The sequence below is a fragment of the Scardinius erythrophthalmus genome (assembly GCF_964197995.2).
Source record: "Scardinius erythrophthalmus genome assembly, chromosome: 16".
Taxonomy (NCBI): Eukaryota; Metazoa; Chordata; class Actinopteri; order Cypriniformes; family Leuciscidae; genus Scardinius; species Scardinius erythrophthalmus.
In genome coordinates, this window is record NC_138236.1 from 5,923,848 (window position 1) to 5,939,277 (window position 15,430).

The following is a 15,430-nucleotide window of genomic DNA, read 5'->3' on the forward strand; positions in this document are numbered from 1 at the left end:
TCTCTGTGACAATAATCATATAGGCTATGTAATGTTTTAGGCCTATTGGCAGACATCCATTTAAAATGTAGGCAATGGTAGATAAATAACCTTTTTTCCAAATCCACTTAAGTTTCTCAGCTTGCACTCTAGTAACATTTGTGTGGTCCAGGTAGCTTTGCATAAAAAATGGTTGTCATTCGCAAGGCTACTTTTACTTTTATACTTTAAGTAAATTTCCAAGCCTGTACTTTGTTACTTTTACTTGAGTAAAGAAGTTAAATCAGTACTTCTACTTTTACCAGAGTATTTTTTAACACAAGTATCTGTACTTCTACTTGAGTACTGGAAGTGAGTACTTTTGCCATCTCTGGCGTGAGGTCTGTTTGTTGGGGCAGATGATTGTTGTGGGAGCATTTTGGCTCAGTGGATAACACTGTAAGTGATATGTAAGTTCTCTGGCCCACCTGCTCTCATTCACCTGCTGTTCTCAACCCCACTGGTGAGGGGACACCACTTAAATTTTCATAATTAACTAGTAGCACCTGCAGGTTCTTACCTGACACCTAGCTCACAATTAGCTCTCAAAAATAGATAAGTGAAAAAAGGAACTGCAGTGTGATGTAAAGAAATGTACAGATGTACAGAATATAAGCATTGGTTATCAGGTGTCCGAAGTTGCATGCGTCCATAATCAGGCATGGCATCCCTATTACTTTTAAACAGTGGCAATAAATCATTCTTATAACAAACATGCACACTGTCTGCTGCAAACTGGCCCAACCCAAATAATGATTCCTGACTCTATTTCTGAAATATGCTGACCACTTAAACATGCTTATCCGCATAACTTTTAGGCATGTTTTCAGCATTAACACACTCTCTAAACTGTTAAAACAATTAAAGTTCCCAAAAAACAATAATAACATCAGAGGCACAACCATGTAGAAGACTTAGAAATAATGGAGCGCAGAACTCCAAAGCACACTCTTGTTCTTCAGTTTCAGGTGTGCTGTAAATAGATTATGACTCAGAGGAAAAAGCTCTAAGATCATGTAACTTTCAACCTGTTTACTGCAAACTACACATAAAACAACACACTTTTCCTGGTATTTAAAGAGGCCTTTGAGGTACTGTGTAAGCCTGGTAAAACAATGATAGAACGATGGATGTAAACTCAGGAGGAGCAACACACAATCATGATATTAGTCTGAACACGGTCACTCTTAATTAAAATAAGAGCCTAAACTTATCTAACAGATAACTACAGGTTAGCAGAACGACAGGACAGGGCAGTTAAAGTGTAAAAACATCCCGCTTTAGACATAAAACAAAAAGTCCAGGACAATTAAAGACAGCCATTCAGTTTAACCTGTCTTGGGGTGTGACCACTGATCTATGTAATGATGACTATATAATGTCATTCTATATAGATCAGTGGGTGTGACATGCTAAATCAAAACATTACACCAAACAGCATTTTTTAAATTGTGTTATAATTATTGTTGTGCATGCAGCTTTCATGACATATTAATCTAGACACTGTATAGAATATTTCTACTTTTAAAAATGTATTTGTAATATCACATGGACTACTGAAATGTACTAGTCAAAAGAAAAACATGAAATAAATGCTTAAAAAAATGTTAATGTTAATGTCAATCTTGCAAGTACAAAAAATATCAAATCATAATGAGGCTGAAGAGTGGGTCTGTTTAAGCTACGATTATTTTCAAGGTCCACACAAAAGAATAAAAACAACCCTGAACAGTCTTAAAACCCAAGACTTTGTTTGCAAGTCCTACTTTCATGTCTAGGGGTGGCTGCCTTCACTAAACAACAAGCTGACAAAAGAGCTTGTAAATACAGAGCTGAATAATTCAGAGCTGAGTGTAACCGTACACACACATTGTAGGGATTCGAACCATGGCAGCAAGTGCCCACAGCTTTCATTTTAAGCGGGGTTCGGTAATGACTGCGCCACACTCGGAGGATGTCTGTCAAATTCCACCAGAAGGAAAGATGGAATAAGTAGGACAGTTGTGGAAAAAGTAGATTATTAACCTAAATCCCATACAATTTCACATACACATTTGGGCCACTGAAAAACATTACACCCATCTCTGTAAAACTGCAATCAGATGAAACAGTTCAGCCAACTATCGTTTCTCAAAACAGTAGCAGTTTTTGTACTTTAAATTGACACCTATTGACCTTGATACATGAAGTTTTGGATGTCCTTTGATTGTGATTGTGGCAACTGATGTGCTGCCATTTATTCTCAATCGGACCAACATCACTGTTGGTTTAAACACTCCAGCAAAGACTGCTTATAATTTGAATATTTTATTAGTCAATTGCATGACGTGATGTTTTTTTTTATCAGTCAATTGCATGACATGGCAGTGCCCATGTGCGGGCAATAAGTTTCATGTCGAATAAACATGATGTTCTAGATGACTGGAGTTTGATTAAATATAAATATTTTCACGTTTGTGATCTTCATCTTAATATAATCTTGACGATAACAAGTGAGGATACAGATCAGGTCAGCATTTAACACCCTGTATATAATATACACTACGAACCAGAATTGGACACACATTGTACTATCAAATAAGCTACAGTCTATAAAACAAATGCCAATCAAATATTATGCACAGGTCAGTCATAGCCTACATGACACCAGTGAAGCATGAAGGGTCACTGGGATGAAAGGAGTGGCCACAGGCATTGGCTGCCAGATAATAGTCTTCTTCACTAATCTATAACACATTTTCAGTTCTTACTAATATAAACCTTTAAAACTACACAATTTGTCCTCCTTTCAGACTGTCATTGCTTGACCAGTTAACGTTAGTTAGCTGCTCGGCTAGCGGACAGTTGAGTGTCTCTCAAAGTTGCTGAGGCACAAAATTGCGTTAGCCCAGAAACTGAGGAACAAGTCTTGTTATACACAATTAAAAGCACTTAAGACTTGTGCTGAACTTTTAGAGTGTGTGACTGTTAGTTAATCTAGTTTCAGCAGTTAAAGAAGGGTCTCCCGTTCGCTCACCGTCCCCTCAAGAGTGTCCAGCCTAAAACATGACCCAACGGCCAACTTTCCCTTATTAACACTCTACTTTCACACAGTTTTTCCACAGAAAACATCTATTTTGATGTTAAACTACGGATATGGCGGAAATAATGGACACTTTCCTTTCAACAACAACACTCAAACGCTGAGGAAAAATGACCCGGTTCCGTTGCAAAACGCTCGTGAGGGTTTTTCAGGCTCGCGGAGCTAAAGCTAATGCAGTTGCGCGCTTACCATGAGCGGCCTCGCGGAATTTCTCTCTCATTTCCTCCCAGTCTGGGCTTTTCGATCGCAGAAAATCCGTTCCTCAGGAGATAATGTGTTGTTCAGCTTTGTGTAAATGTTAAAAATACCTCTTGCTTGTTGTCTTAAAAAGACTTGACGACTAAGTACATTCTTACTCCCACAACAACAACAATGTCAACCAAGGCGCTACAAATCCGCCCATCTAAGGAAACTCAACTGACCGCTTGGGCCAATCAGAGAGAGAGTTGAATTTGACGGGCATAGATGTGAGCCAATGGCGATTGGAATTTCCTATTAAGCTCCGCCTGTGGGCAGAAAAGGGCAAATGTGAAAAGAGAGTGGGAGCTCAGTATTCCACGCTGGTTGGTCAACCACATATTACATGATGGGCATCGGTTCGAGGAGCCTATTAGAGTAAATCGGACCTGTGACAAAGTGGGACCAACGTCATGACGTAATTTGCTGATGCTGGAAAAATGTCATCAGCATGTTGTCTGGTCAATCATAAGTTAATGCCTATCATTTCTGTGGAAAACTGCAAGTGGTTAAAACATTTCCTAACAGAGATATGACATCGCTCTGCTGGTTAAATGCGAATTCTGATGACATTATTGCCTTTATTTAAAATAAATTGATTATTCAAAACTAGGTAAAAATGTATATAATGTTTTTATAATTAGTGTGACTAGCAATACAAATAAAAAATAATATTTTGGTCTGTTTAAATAAAAAAAGGTCAAAGTACAGTGAGAGGAAACAAATGAAAACAATATTTTGAATGAATTGTAATTTGAACTGAGTAATCTGACCCACATTAAAGACATTACCAAAATTTGAACATATCAGTAGGGTTAAAAAAAAAACCCTCAAAAGAAACTCGAGGACATAAATTTACACACAAAATTTGGCATAGTGTAATGCCAGTTAGTTTGAATTTATACTATTTTAGTAACGCATTTATTTGTGTGCATTTAAATGGTCTCAAACAAAGCAGGAAACAAAGATTTTAATCCAAATTAATTTATTGGAAGTATACAAATCACAACACGTTTCAATGAGGAAATGACATGTCAATCTACATACATTTTAAAGTGTACAGCCACTTTTTACAAAAAAACAAAAAAAGCTATGGAAATACCAACAGCTTTAACATGTATGCTTCAGTAACGTCTGTCATTCTTCAACAAAAGACCTACAGACAGTTGCTGAATAACTAACAATTAAGACAAAAACCACCCCCTTCAAAAACAACACTAAAATCCTTATTTAAAGAAATACAAACACTCCAATCTGTCTTGAAAAGTATAATGCCTCAATGGCTGGAAAACAAACAATTGAGTTTAATATGGGAAAAATCAACGTCTCCGTCTGTCAGGGCTCCTGCTGCGCCGCCTTCCACCCCTAGAGGAAAACACATTGGTCCATTAGTCATGTTATATGTCAACCTGTATCATTAAATGCTATATAGAAGACAAACTCCACTATAAAATAAGATTGTATGAGCGAGTGAAACAGTCAGAGTAAATAAATCCAGTTTAACAGCATAAGATACTGACTCACCTCCTCTTGCTCTTAGGGGGTCCCCTTACAAAGCCCCAGTCAACGCTGATTGGTTGCCCCATAAGATCTTGTCCATTCAGCCCTTCCATCGCAGCCTGGGCTTCTTTGTAAGTCTCGTACTCCACTAATGCATAGCCCTATAAAGAAAACAAGCCTCATTATTGGCCAAGATAATTTTTTTTAAACAACATGAAGCCCTCAAAGGGATGATTCTTCATTGGTTGCCTGGTTCTACAACTGTCTTTCACATTATTTGTCTTAAAACAGGCCAAACTAAACATTTTGTGCATTATGTTAATGCACAAAATGTTTAGTTTGGCCTGTTTTAAGACAAATAATGTGGAAGACAGTTTCAGTGTCAGCTTGACCTGAGAAAAATCTTCAAGCAAAAAAATAATAATTGCCAAATGTGAGGATCCACCAATATGAGTTTCTTAATTGCAATATACATTTAATAAAATTAGGGCAGTCAAAAGATTAATCGCATCCAAAATAAAAGTTTGTGTTTACATAATATATGAGTGTGTACTGTGTATAATTATTTTGTATATATAAATAAACACACATGCATGTATATATTTAAGAAATATTTGCATACATATACTGTATATATTTATATATAATTTATATTATATATATAAATATATTTTATTTATATATAAATTACACATTTTTCTTAAATATATACAAGCATGTGTGTGTATTTATATATACAAATTTAATTATACAGTACACACACATATATTATTTAAACACAAACTTTTATTTTGGATGCGATTAATCTTTTGACAGCCCTAAATAATTTATGAAAACAAATGAAATGCAACAGGGTCAAAATGTTCAAAATCACTAAAAATAAAACTGCATATTGAGCATGTTTTGATCAAAAACAGCTACACAAAGCACAACTGAAAGGACCAGGACACCGCAGACGAAATTTGTTTTAAAAGTGTAATTTTTTTTAACATAATACACCATATTAGATGACTGACAGCTGATGCACTGACCAAAGAACTCTGTTTCACATGTGCACACAAAAAAAAAGGTTAAAACTGTGCAAATGGAATTCACTTTTGTTTATCAAGTCCTTGAGCAGACACACTATTGAAGATGCACATCGCTAATCACATGTAAAGTAGTAGCCAGACCGTCAGACTGATGGCAGAAGGTCTAGACCACATCGCAGCTTTCATTGGCCAAGGACCGCCCAAGAGGACGTCTTAACGACATGTAAGGCAACCGATTTTCTCTTCAGAAATTTTGGAATAAACCGCTCAATTCATATGGATTAGTTTGACGATCTCTTTATGAACTTTATGAAGTGGCAGTTGCGTAGCTGCCAATGGAGGGAGAGAAAGCTCTCAGATTTCTTTAAAAAGATCTTCATTTGTGTTCCGAAGATGAACAAAAGACTCACGGGTTTGGAAAGAACGAGGTTGAGTAATAATGACAGAATTTTCATTTTCGGGTGAACTATCCGTTTAAGCACAAGAAAGCAGCAAGATCATCAAAATATGGTCATCAATTTGAGACAAAAATAATCAGATTCTGTGTTCTGTTTAAAACACTGCCATCTGGTGGACAAAATCAAACACTTAGGTGAATCCCTCTTGTTCAACAATTCCTCTAATTGAGGTAAAAAAAAAAAAAAAAAAAAAACGATTTCAGAGCAAATACAGAGAGAAAAGCCTTCCTGAGCCAATAGAACCAATCCAAAACTGACCACCACAAAAGCCTGTACCTGTCAACTTTATATTATATATATTTTGAATATATCTATTTAGATATCTCACTCAGTCTCATTCATATATATACACACTTACAAACACACTTAAGCAGACATTCATAAAGTTACAAATAAAGTGAAAAACAAAAATATTTCAGTAAACTTAACACATATTTGCATATATTTTTCTGAACCACAAATTAAAAGAAATGCCAAACTAACCTTAAGGTAACCAGTTCTTCTGTCCAAATTTAGATGCAAGTTCTTGATTTCTCCAAACTCTGCAAACTTGTCGTGGACATCCTCTTCCGTCGCCTCCTCATGTACACCAGTCACAAACAGAATCCATCCTTCAACAGCTAAAGTGACATCAAAACACGTTCAAAATCTACAAGCGATAAAAGTTATTTCTTCCAGATGCAACCAAGATAAGGACCAAACATCATGCCTTTCCTTGACATATGCAAGCTCTCATGATAGAAATTCTAATGCATTTTTATACAGTCCAATATGTTGAAAGACGAATTTACAGGCATAGAGATGTCAGATATGCAACATTAATATCAAATATACTCTGATATTCTGTGATTTGCAAAATACACTTGCATGTAATTTACAGTTCTGTGAGTTCCACTTACATCTCTGTGGGCCAGGCTCATCTCCATCCTGCTCTACTGTGTCATAGTCCTCTCTGACTCGGGATCTCGCTCCTTCCTCTGTGAAACAAAGCACCAAACATCATTAGCACGATTAATTAAGACGCAAACACACAGGGTTAGAGATGAGGTGACTTACCTGATCCAAACCCACGACCCTTCCTCTTCTTGGCTTTCTCTTTTAACTTGTGAATGCTCTCTGTAAGGTGAACAAAAGGAAAAAGAATGACTCTTACAATGTACTCAAAAATAACAACAACGGCGTGGACATTTCTGAAGATAACTATATAAACATTATGAACGAAATTATATAAACTAATAGAAGATTGTCATGCATACTGTCTTTTAACATCACAAACGCTGTGATGATTCTTAACATCTGAGCTTGTATTCTTAACGACCATACAATATATTTCAACGATAAACATGAAAACAAGTAAAACGTATAAAAATTAAAAACCAAAGCAAGGTAACAAAGTTAAGTAGAATCAGTACAGCGCGCGATTCGTTTGAATTAGCCAACTATTAGCACGCGTGCTAATCTGACTAGGCCCGTCGGGCGTAAACACAGGGATTACACTCATTCAGCACTAATAAACATGTAATTTTTTTTTTATCATTTAAAAAAAAAAAATGTGTAGGGACTTTCTGAACATAAATAACCACTGTACCGTCACCATCCTCGTCCATAGGAAAGTCTTCACCCCCCGCTTCATGAAGATCCAGCACGTCCGCCATGATGCCCGCTTGTGAATGAGCGAGAGTGCGACTGCGAGCATGCGCAGAATACTCACTGCGACACACAAGTCTTGCTCGTCTTCTTTGCGTCACATTCTGTTCGACTACTTCGCCATCTGTTGTTTTGGAGGACGTCGTACCTCTGAATTTTATGTGACTAGTCCCAGACTAAAATGCTTGAGGTGTTTAAATACACCTGAAAGTGCACTGACATATCTTAAAATACGCACAACAGTAATGTTTTTTTCTAAGGCACATTTTTAATGTCCTAGCTAAGGCACTACTTAAATGTCCCAATTTAACAAAGGCCTAATCCTGGCTTAATCTAAACTCTGTCTGTAAAGACAGGCCTATACAACCCAATATAAATAACAATAAGAATAAAATAAATAGGTCAGGAACTAAACGTTTTATTAAAACATCAAAATAAAGTGCATAAATGATTAACCTACTTTGTACAGCACAAAAAAAACATGACGTTTTGGTGTCTTCTTTATTTAGTGAGTCTCTATTAATGTCACTTTTTATTTAGCCAAAATAATAAAAACATTAATTCAATTGCATTGTTTATGATCCTAGCCTACTTTAACACATTTTAAACAATCCTGATGACAACGAACTGGTATTAAATACTATAAATTAAATTAAATTAAATTACTATAGTTCAAACAATGCCCACATCAAAATGATCTGTTCTTCAAGTGTAAAGTTCAGCGCTTGTTTCTAACGTTGGACTCCAATAGTCACTTTATATGACAAAGGGGGACAAGATAACCAAGAATACCTGACCGTAGACATATTCCCCACTCCACAGTCTTAGATAAACCCAATCAGTTTGTGATAGAATAACAGCTGAGCTGGTCTGTGTTGACGTGTAAGTCAAAGCATGAGGAAAATACAAGCTCAGAAGGTTTTAGGATAAAATCTCAAGTCACCAGGTAACATTCACTCACATGGGTTTGGGGCATTAGACTGAAAAAGAAAGACAATCCAGTGATGTAAATAGACATACTCTCATGTTAAAGTGATTATGTGATTTGAAACACCACAAAAATGCATCATTTGAGCACAAAGATTAAAGAGATTACTGCTGAACTTTGATTCGATCACATCAGTGTCAGGTAAAGCCTAAAGGTTCAGTGTATGTAGATGATTTCATCAGCACTGGTCACCCTTTTGAACTTGTCCTGGGACTATAAAAACCCACGGCTCACTGGAGAACACACCATCTGGTCTAAGAACCCCTGGACGTAAGGTAAGATTGCATCTGCATTATACTGGTCATGTCGAGCTCTGCTGTTGATACTTAATGGAAATTTAAGAGGAGAAGTCTGACTAACTGAAATTAATCATTATCTCTGTCTGCTCAGGCTACTCTCACCCAACCTGCAACCATGAAATTCTCCCTCATCGCCATCCTTGTTGTTGCTCTGGCCATTGGTGAGACTTTAAGTCATGTTAACTTGTGATGCTCTCAAGATATGTTGTATTTTGTCTATGCAATATGGCAACTCAGTTAGTCAAGAGGTTAAATAGACAAACTATATCAGTGTGTGTGATGGATATTTTATCTTTACTCTCTAAAGTACTTAACAAAGTGTCCTGTAGAAACATACAGTAAAAGCCATAGTGTCTTTCACCTGATTTAGTTTGAGCACTTGAGAGTAATGCCATTCAATATGTAAGAGTGTATTGATCAACCATCTCTGTTGATGTTCCAGGCTCTGAGTCATTATCTCTGGTCAAGAGAGATGTTTCTGCTGAGCTGGACACGATCGCCAAGTATTTCCAGGACCTCGTGGACAATCTGAAGAACGTTGAGGGCCCTGAGCTGGCCAGCAAGGCTAAGTAAGTCCATCATCATAATCTCAACTGTGGATTTAAATGATCAACAGAATTATGATCCAATTGAACTTTGTTATTAATGAATTCTCTTTGGTTTGTGTTGCAGTGCTTACCTTGAGCAGAGCAGAGCCCAGTTCCAGCCCATGGTTGAGAAGCTCCAGGAGCAGCTGAAGCCCCTCTCCAGCAACATTGAAGACCACATCAAGCCTCTGGCCGCCTCCGTCCAGGCTCAGGTCGCCCCGCTGGCCGGCATGGTCCAGACCCACGTTGAAGACGTCCTCAAGTTTGTGGCTGAGAAGACCAAAGCCATCTTGCCGCCCCAGTAAACCCACAGAATCACCATTGTAGTTTTCTTCCATTTTGGTCTCTTTACATGTACATTTACATCTCACGTGTATTAAATGAAGTAGCCATTTTGTTTTTAGGCTTCCCTAAAATGCAGGGAATGCTCTCTTCATGTATGCTGGCATGTTTGAAATAATAAAAACAATTAAAAAGTGACATCTCTGTGCTGGTGGGTTATTCAAATGTCTCACATTAAATTGAACACTTTTTGACCTGTTGGATGATAAAGCTGTAAAAAAAAAAAAAAAAAAAAAACATATTGCCTTTACAATGGTGGACCATAAGGACTTTTGGTGGGTTCTTTTCATTTGTCCAGTATAAACAATCATCCAGGGGTGCATAAACTAGTCTTAAGTTAGTCATCATATTATTTTTTTCTTTAAGACTGTTCATAACTTTTTAAAGTCAGTTATATTAAAAGTATATTGGTCTAATTTAATACCAAAAAGTAAGAAGGCTCACCCCAGCTAACTGCTATTGGTCATACAAGTTCTTAAAGAGATAGTTCACCCAAAAATGAAGATTCTGTCATTAAAATTCTGTCTTCAGAAAATTGGGACTAAACCTCTCAATTCACATAAATTTTTTTCCCACAATCTCTTTATGAACTTTCAATGGAGGGACAGAAATCTCTCTGATTTCATCAAAAAGATCTTAATTTGTGTTCTGAAGATGAACTAAAGTCCTGGTTTGGCACGACATAAGGGTGAGTAATTAATGACAGAATTTTCATTTTTGGGTGAACTCACACCTTAACATAATAACAGTCTTAACATAATGACCTTGTTTATGCAGCTGGATTCAGAACACCATAGCAACTGCATAGCAACACTCTAAAATCCCTCAAAACACCATTGTAAGAATGGGTGTGTTCCTGACTCTAAATTATGATTAAGAACAGGGTTTTGCAGTTTATATTTTAGAGCATAATCAAATAATTTTGTAAAATCAAAAGTCATTTATTTTTTAGCTTATAGGCTAATATATATATATATATATATATATATATATATATATATATATATATATATATATATATATATATAAAAGGCAATTACATACTTTCCAATTCTAATACAATAAGCCTTTTGCAAAGAATTTTATAGAAAACAAATGTTATTTAGATTTTTGCCATTTTAAGTTAGCTTCTCTAATCTTTTGTTCTTATATTCCAATGTAAAATGACAAAGATTGAAAGAAACAACATTTCATGGAAATAATTAAAGGTTTGCCAGTGTCACTAAGGTCTGCTTTCATCCTTTTACTGCATTAAAATATTTTAAACATGCAAGATCAGACTCAAAACAGTAACGAGACAGTTTCACAATAAAAGAAATTTAAAAGTACAAGTACATTTAAGTCAAAGCTGATGAACATATATAGTTCATGAAAAAAAAAAAAAACATATAACAGTCATTCACATCATCCCACTGTCACTGAAATCACCACACAAGCGAGTTTGGGTATACATTTATTAAAATCAAATTCCAAAACAGTATTTTTATTGCTTGCACAGACAAAAAAAAATTGATTACTTTATTTCAGTCTAAATAAGCCCTGAACTATTTCTGCACGTAGAAGCGCTGCACTGATCACGTTATCAGACGACTGAAACTCCACAAAAATGCACTAATTAAGCACAAACATAGATTACTGTTGAACTTTGATTGGATCACATCACTGTCAGGTAAAGCCTAAAGGTTCAGTGTATGTAGATGATTTCATCAGCACTGGTCACCCTTTGAACTTGTCCTGGGACTATAAAAACCCACGGCTCACTGGAGAACACACCATCTGGTCTAAGAACCCCTGGACGTAAGGTAAGATTGCATCTGCATTATACTGGTCGTGTCGAGCTCTGCTGTTGATACTTAATGGAAATTTAAGAGGAGAAGTCTGACTAACTGAAATGAATCATTATCTCTGTCTGCTCAGGCTACTCTCACCCAACCTGCAACCATGAAATTCTCCCTCATCGCCATCCTTGTTGTTGCTCTGGCCATTGGTGAGACTTTAAGTCATTTTAACTTGTGATGCTCTCAACATATGTTGAATTTTGTGTATGCAATATGGCAACTCAGCTATTACACTCTTAAAAATAAAGGATTTTCAAGTTCCCGTAAAGAACATTTAAAATCCACGGAACCTTTCCATTGAACAAAAGGTTCTAAATAGTGGAAAAGGCTTTAGATTATTAAAATGTTCTTCACACTAAGAGAAAATGGTTATTTTGAGAACTATTCACAGAAAGGTTTTTTGAGGAACCCAAAATGGTCCTTCACTGCGAGTAAAAAACCCTTTTCGAACCTTAATTTTTAGGGGTTAAACAGACAATGTGTGTGGTGGATATTTTATCTTTACTCTGTAAAGTATTTAAAGTGTCCTGTTGAAATGTACAGTAAAAGCCATAGTGTCTTTCACCTGATTTAGTTTGAGCACTTGAGAGTAATGCCATTCAATATGTAAGAGTGTATTGATCAGCCATCTCTGTTGATGTTCCAGGCTCTGAGTCAGTATCTCTGGTCAAGAGAGATGTTTCTGCTGAGCTGGACACGATCGCCAAGTATTTCCAGGACCTCGTGGACAATCTGAAGAACGTTGAGGGCCCTGAGCTGGCCAGCAAGGCTAAGTAAGTCCATCATCATAATCTCAACTGTGGATTTAAATGATCAACAGAATTATGATCCAATTGAACTTTGTTATTAATGAATTCTCTTTGGTTTGTGTTGCAGTGCTTACCTTGAGCAGAGCAGAGCCCAGTTCCAGCCCATGGTTGAGAAGCTCCAGGAGCAGCTGAAGCCCCTCTCCAGCAACATTGAAGACCACATCAAGCCTCTGGCCGCCTCCGTCCAGGCTCAGGTCGCCCCGCTGGCCGGCATGGTCCAGACCCACGTTGAAGACGTCCTCAAGTTTGTGGCTGAGAAGACCAAAGCCATCTTGCCGCCCCAGTAAACCCACAGAATCACCATTGTAGTTTTCTTCCATTTTGGTCTCTTTATGTATATTTAAAATAATAAAAGGGATTTAAAAGTCACTATGCTTTGTATCTCCTCTTTCCATTTTCTCACAAACTGTGTGTTTTTTTCCGTGCATATCTCACATGTATTAAATGAAGAAGCCATTTTGTTTTTAGGGCTTCCCTAAAATGAGGAAAATCATGTAAAAATCCAAACATTTTCCCGACATGTTCAAGTTGACAAATCAAGGTTGTTAGAAAAATATTTCAAATTGTTTTCAAATAAAAATGTGGTGTTGTGTTGCAGCAGATTAAAGACAAAAACCATAAGGATGAAGATCGTGTTTAATTTTCCTGATATTTTTAATGTGTTTATAAATATCTTAAAAAAAAAGCAAGGACACAGCCTTATAACTATAATAGGAACATTTTTCTTTTCTTATAGTAACAATGTGCATATGTCTTTTTTTATTAATTTATGTTTTTTCATCTATATTTAATATTGATTTATGCATTGAGGACAAGTGTTTTTGGATGAGTGACCACATCATACATTTTATTTAAAAAAAAAAAGAAAAAAGAAAAAGAAATGGTAATTTTTTTTAATTTTGTAACAACTAGTTTTAAAGTAGAAATGTTGCTATTTAGCCTAATTGCAGGTACACTTTTATATATATTTACAGAATCTCACATTCACATTCAATGCCAAGACATGACAAAAAATGAGAACAATACAATAAGGTTATAAAAACATTTCAGAGAAGCCCAGGTTTGCCATTTTCTCTAACTAGTTTTTTTTCTTGATTTTACCACAGAACAATATTTGATGGCAAGAGACAGATGCCTCGAAGTGAGACAATAATTCAGCTATCCTGCATTAAACCTAATGCACATTCACAGACATCTGAATAACCACACACTGAAATCTAGGTACATTTATTTCCAAATGAATATCCTCATTTCATGTCAGTCATTTGGTTTGGCAGCAGAGGGCAGTGCAAATAAATAAACTCTGGTTATTTTCTGTGTGCATTGAAGACATTCATCGTAGAGCCGTGAGGTAGACTATGACTTGTTGTCTTCTTAGATAAAAACAACAAAATCACTAGTCTTCCACACTGCAATAGACTTCATCAAAACATCTCAGACAACGAACCACATTAAAAGCTGGTTTAATCGCCAAAAAAAGCATTATATCAACAAAAAGAGGCATGCATTAGAGATATCAGAGCTTACAAAACATGATTCTTGTTCAAACTCTCCAGTCGTGATTTTATTTGCACCTTTTTTCTGTCATTGTAAGACTTGGCCTGCAGTCACTATCCCATCTTAAGACAAATCAATGTTTTTTATACATCTGTCAGGATTTTAAAGGGATAGTTTACCCAAAAAATTTAAATTGTGTCATTACTTACCCTCAAGTTGTTTCAAACCTGTATTAGCTTCTTTCTTCTGTTGAAAACAAAAGAAGATATTTTAAAGAATGTTGGTAACCAGATAGTTGACGGTAGCCATTGACTTCCATAGTAGGAAAAAAATACTATGGAAGTCAATGAGTGCTGTCAACTGTCAACTATCACCATTCTTTAAAAAATCTTCTTTTGTTCAAAAATTTACATTTTTGGGTGAACTATCCCTTTAACTCATTATGAAGCAATAATTTGGCCACTGTCAGCTCACATCACCAGTACCATGCAATATTTCGTCAGAAGGTCACACAGGCGTGAGGGACACACTGTTAGTCCGCACTGACCTTCTCCTTGTACAGCGAGATAAATAAACTACAGCGAGCTTTTCACGCCCGCATGTCAGCCTTCATAAAGCACATTTTGTATCAGCATCTCTCTTTGAAATTCAATGTCAAATGCCAATCGCCAGAGTCATATGACAATGCTGAATAAAGCAAATTAGTTTTTTTTTTTAAAGTAAAATGTGATGTTCAGTGTCTCAAATTGTAGTTCCATCCTTAGAAAAAAAGGTTCAATGGGTTCTATATAGAACCCTAGGGTTCTTGACTCAATTTGAAAGAACACCTTGTGCCAAAAAGGTTCTAAATGGCTTTAATAATAGCAAAATACTTTACTGTTTAACAGGTTATTTCATTTTTTTCAAGTGATAAAGTATGTTTACAAGCTGCTTAATTCATAAAATGTAATCACAATTTTAAATGATTTAAAACAAAATTAATTAATCAAAATCCATAAAATTACCCCATGAACAGAAGCCTTTAAGGTTCTTTACTATAGAACCTTTTCTTCTAACAGTGTAGTAAAAAAAAAATTCTCCAAATTGATAAAAACTTA

The 15,430-nt window shown here is 36.1% G+C and overlaps 4 protein-coding genes across 5 annotated transcripts in view; 2 read left to right on the forward strand and 2 right to left on the reverse strand.

Annotated features, from left to right (window-relative positions):
- The window catches only part of otud7b (OTU deubiquitinase 7B), a 29,226-nt gene extending 25,716 nt beyond the window's left edge, over positions 1-3,510 (reverse strand). The window contains exon 1 of one of the 2 annotated variants that reach the window (XM_081387860.1): positions 3,290-3,510. The gene's annotated coding sequence lies outside the window, so the exon portion shown is untranslated. The remainder of the gene's footprint in view (positions 1-3,289) is intronic. The other variant, XM_081387858.1, reaches the window with a different exon arrangement.
- A 792-nt stretch (positions 3,511-4,302) lies between these two features.
- Positions 4,303-8,165, reverse strand: rbm8a (RNA binding motif protein 8A). The gene is made up of 6 exons (XM_081388168.1): positions 7,915-8,165; positions 7,383-7,442; positions 7,226-7,303; positions 6,810-6,946; positions 4,862-4,998; positions 4,303-4,702 (listed from the first exon to the last, which is right to left on the reverse strand). Exons 1-6 carry the CDS (start codon positions 7,979-7,981, stop codon positions 4,657-4,659), a joined length of 525 nt encoding a protein of 174 aa, XP_081244294.1. The 5' UTR covers positions 7,982-8,165; the 3' UTR covers positions 4,303-4,656.
- A 1,210-nt stretch (positions 8,166-9,375) lies between these two features.
- Positions 9,376-10,152, forward strand: LOC308704361 (uncharacterized protein; the record flags this gene model as incomplete). The annotated part of the gene is made up of 3 exons (XM_081388585.1): positions 9,376-9,421; positions 9,703-9,829; positions 9,933-10,152. The coding sequence occupies 3 exons, from the start codon at positions 9,376-9,378 to the stop codon at positions 10,150-10,152; spliced, it is 393 nt and encodes a 130-aa protein (XP_081244711.1).
- A 1,978-nt stretch (positions 10,153-12,130) lies between these two features.
- Positions 12,131-13,123, forward strand: LOC308704144 (apolipoprotein A-II-like; the record flags this gene model as incomplete). Its single annotated transcript, XM_081388254.1, has 3 exons — positions 12,131-12,176; positions 12,674-12,800; positions 12,904-13,123. 3 exons carry the CDS (start codon positions 12,131-12,133, stop codon positions 13,121-13,123), a joined length of 393 nt encoding a protein of 130 aa, XP_081244380.1.
- Positions 13,124-15,430: the final 2,307 nt, after the last annotated feature.

Excerpts from the sequence above, each read along its gene's own strand:
- rbm8a (XM_081388168.1), bottom strand. The coding sequence starts at position 7,981 with ATGGCGGACGTGCTGGATCTTCATGAAGCGGGGGGTGAAGACTTTCCT. Across the intron at positions 6,947-7,225 it reads TGAGCCTGGCCCACAGAGAT|CTGTTGAAGGATGGATTCTG; the intron begins GTAAGTGGAACT and ends ATGTCACTTTAG. Across the intron at positions 4,703-4,861 it reads CCCCCTAAGAGCAAGAGGAG|GGGTGGAAGGCGGCGCAGCA; the intron begins GTGAGTCAGTAT and ends GTTTTCCTCTAG.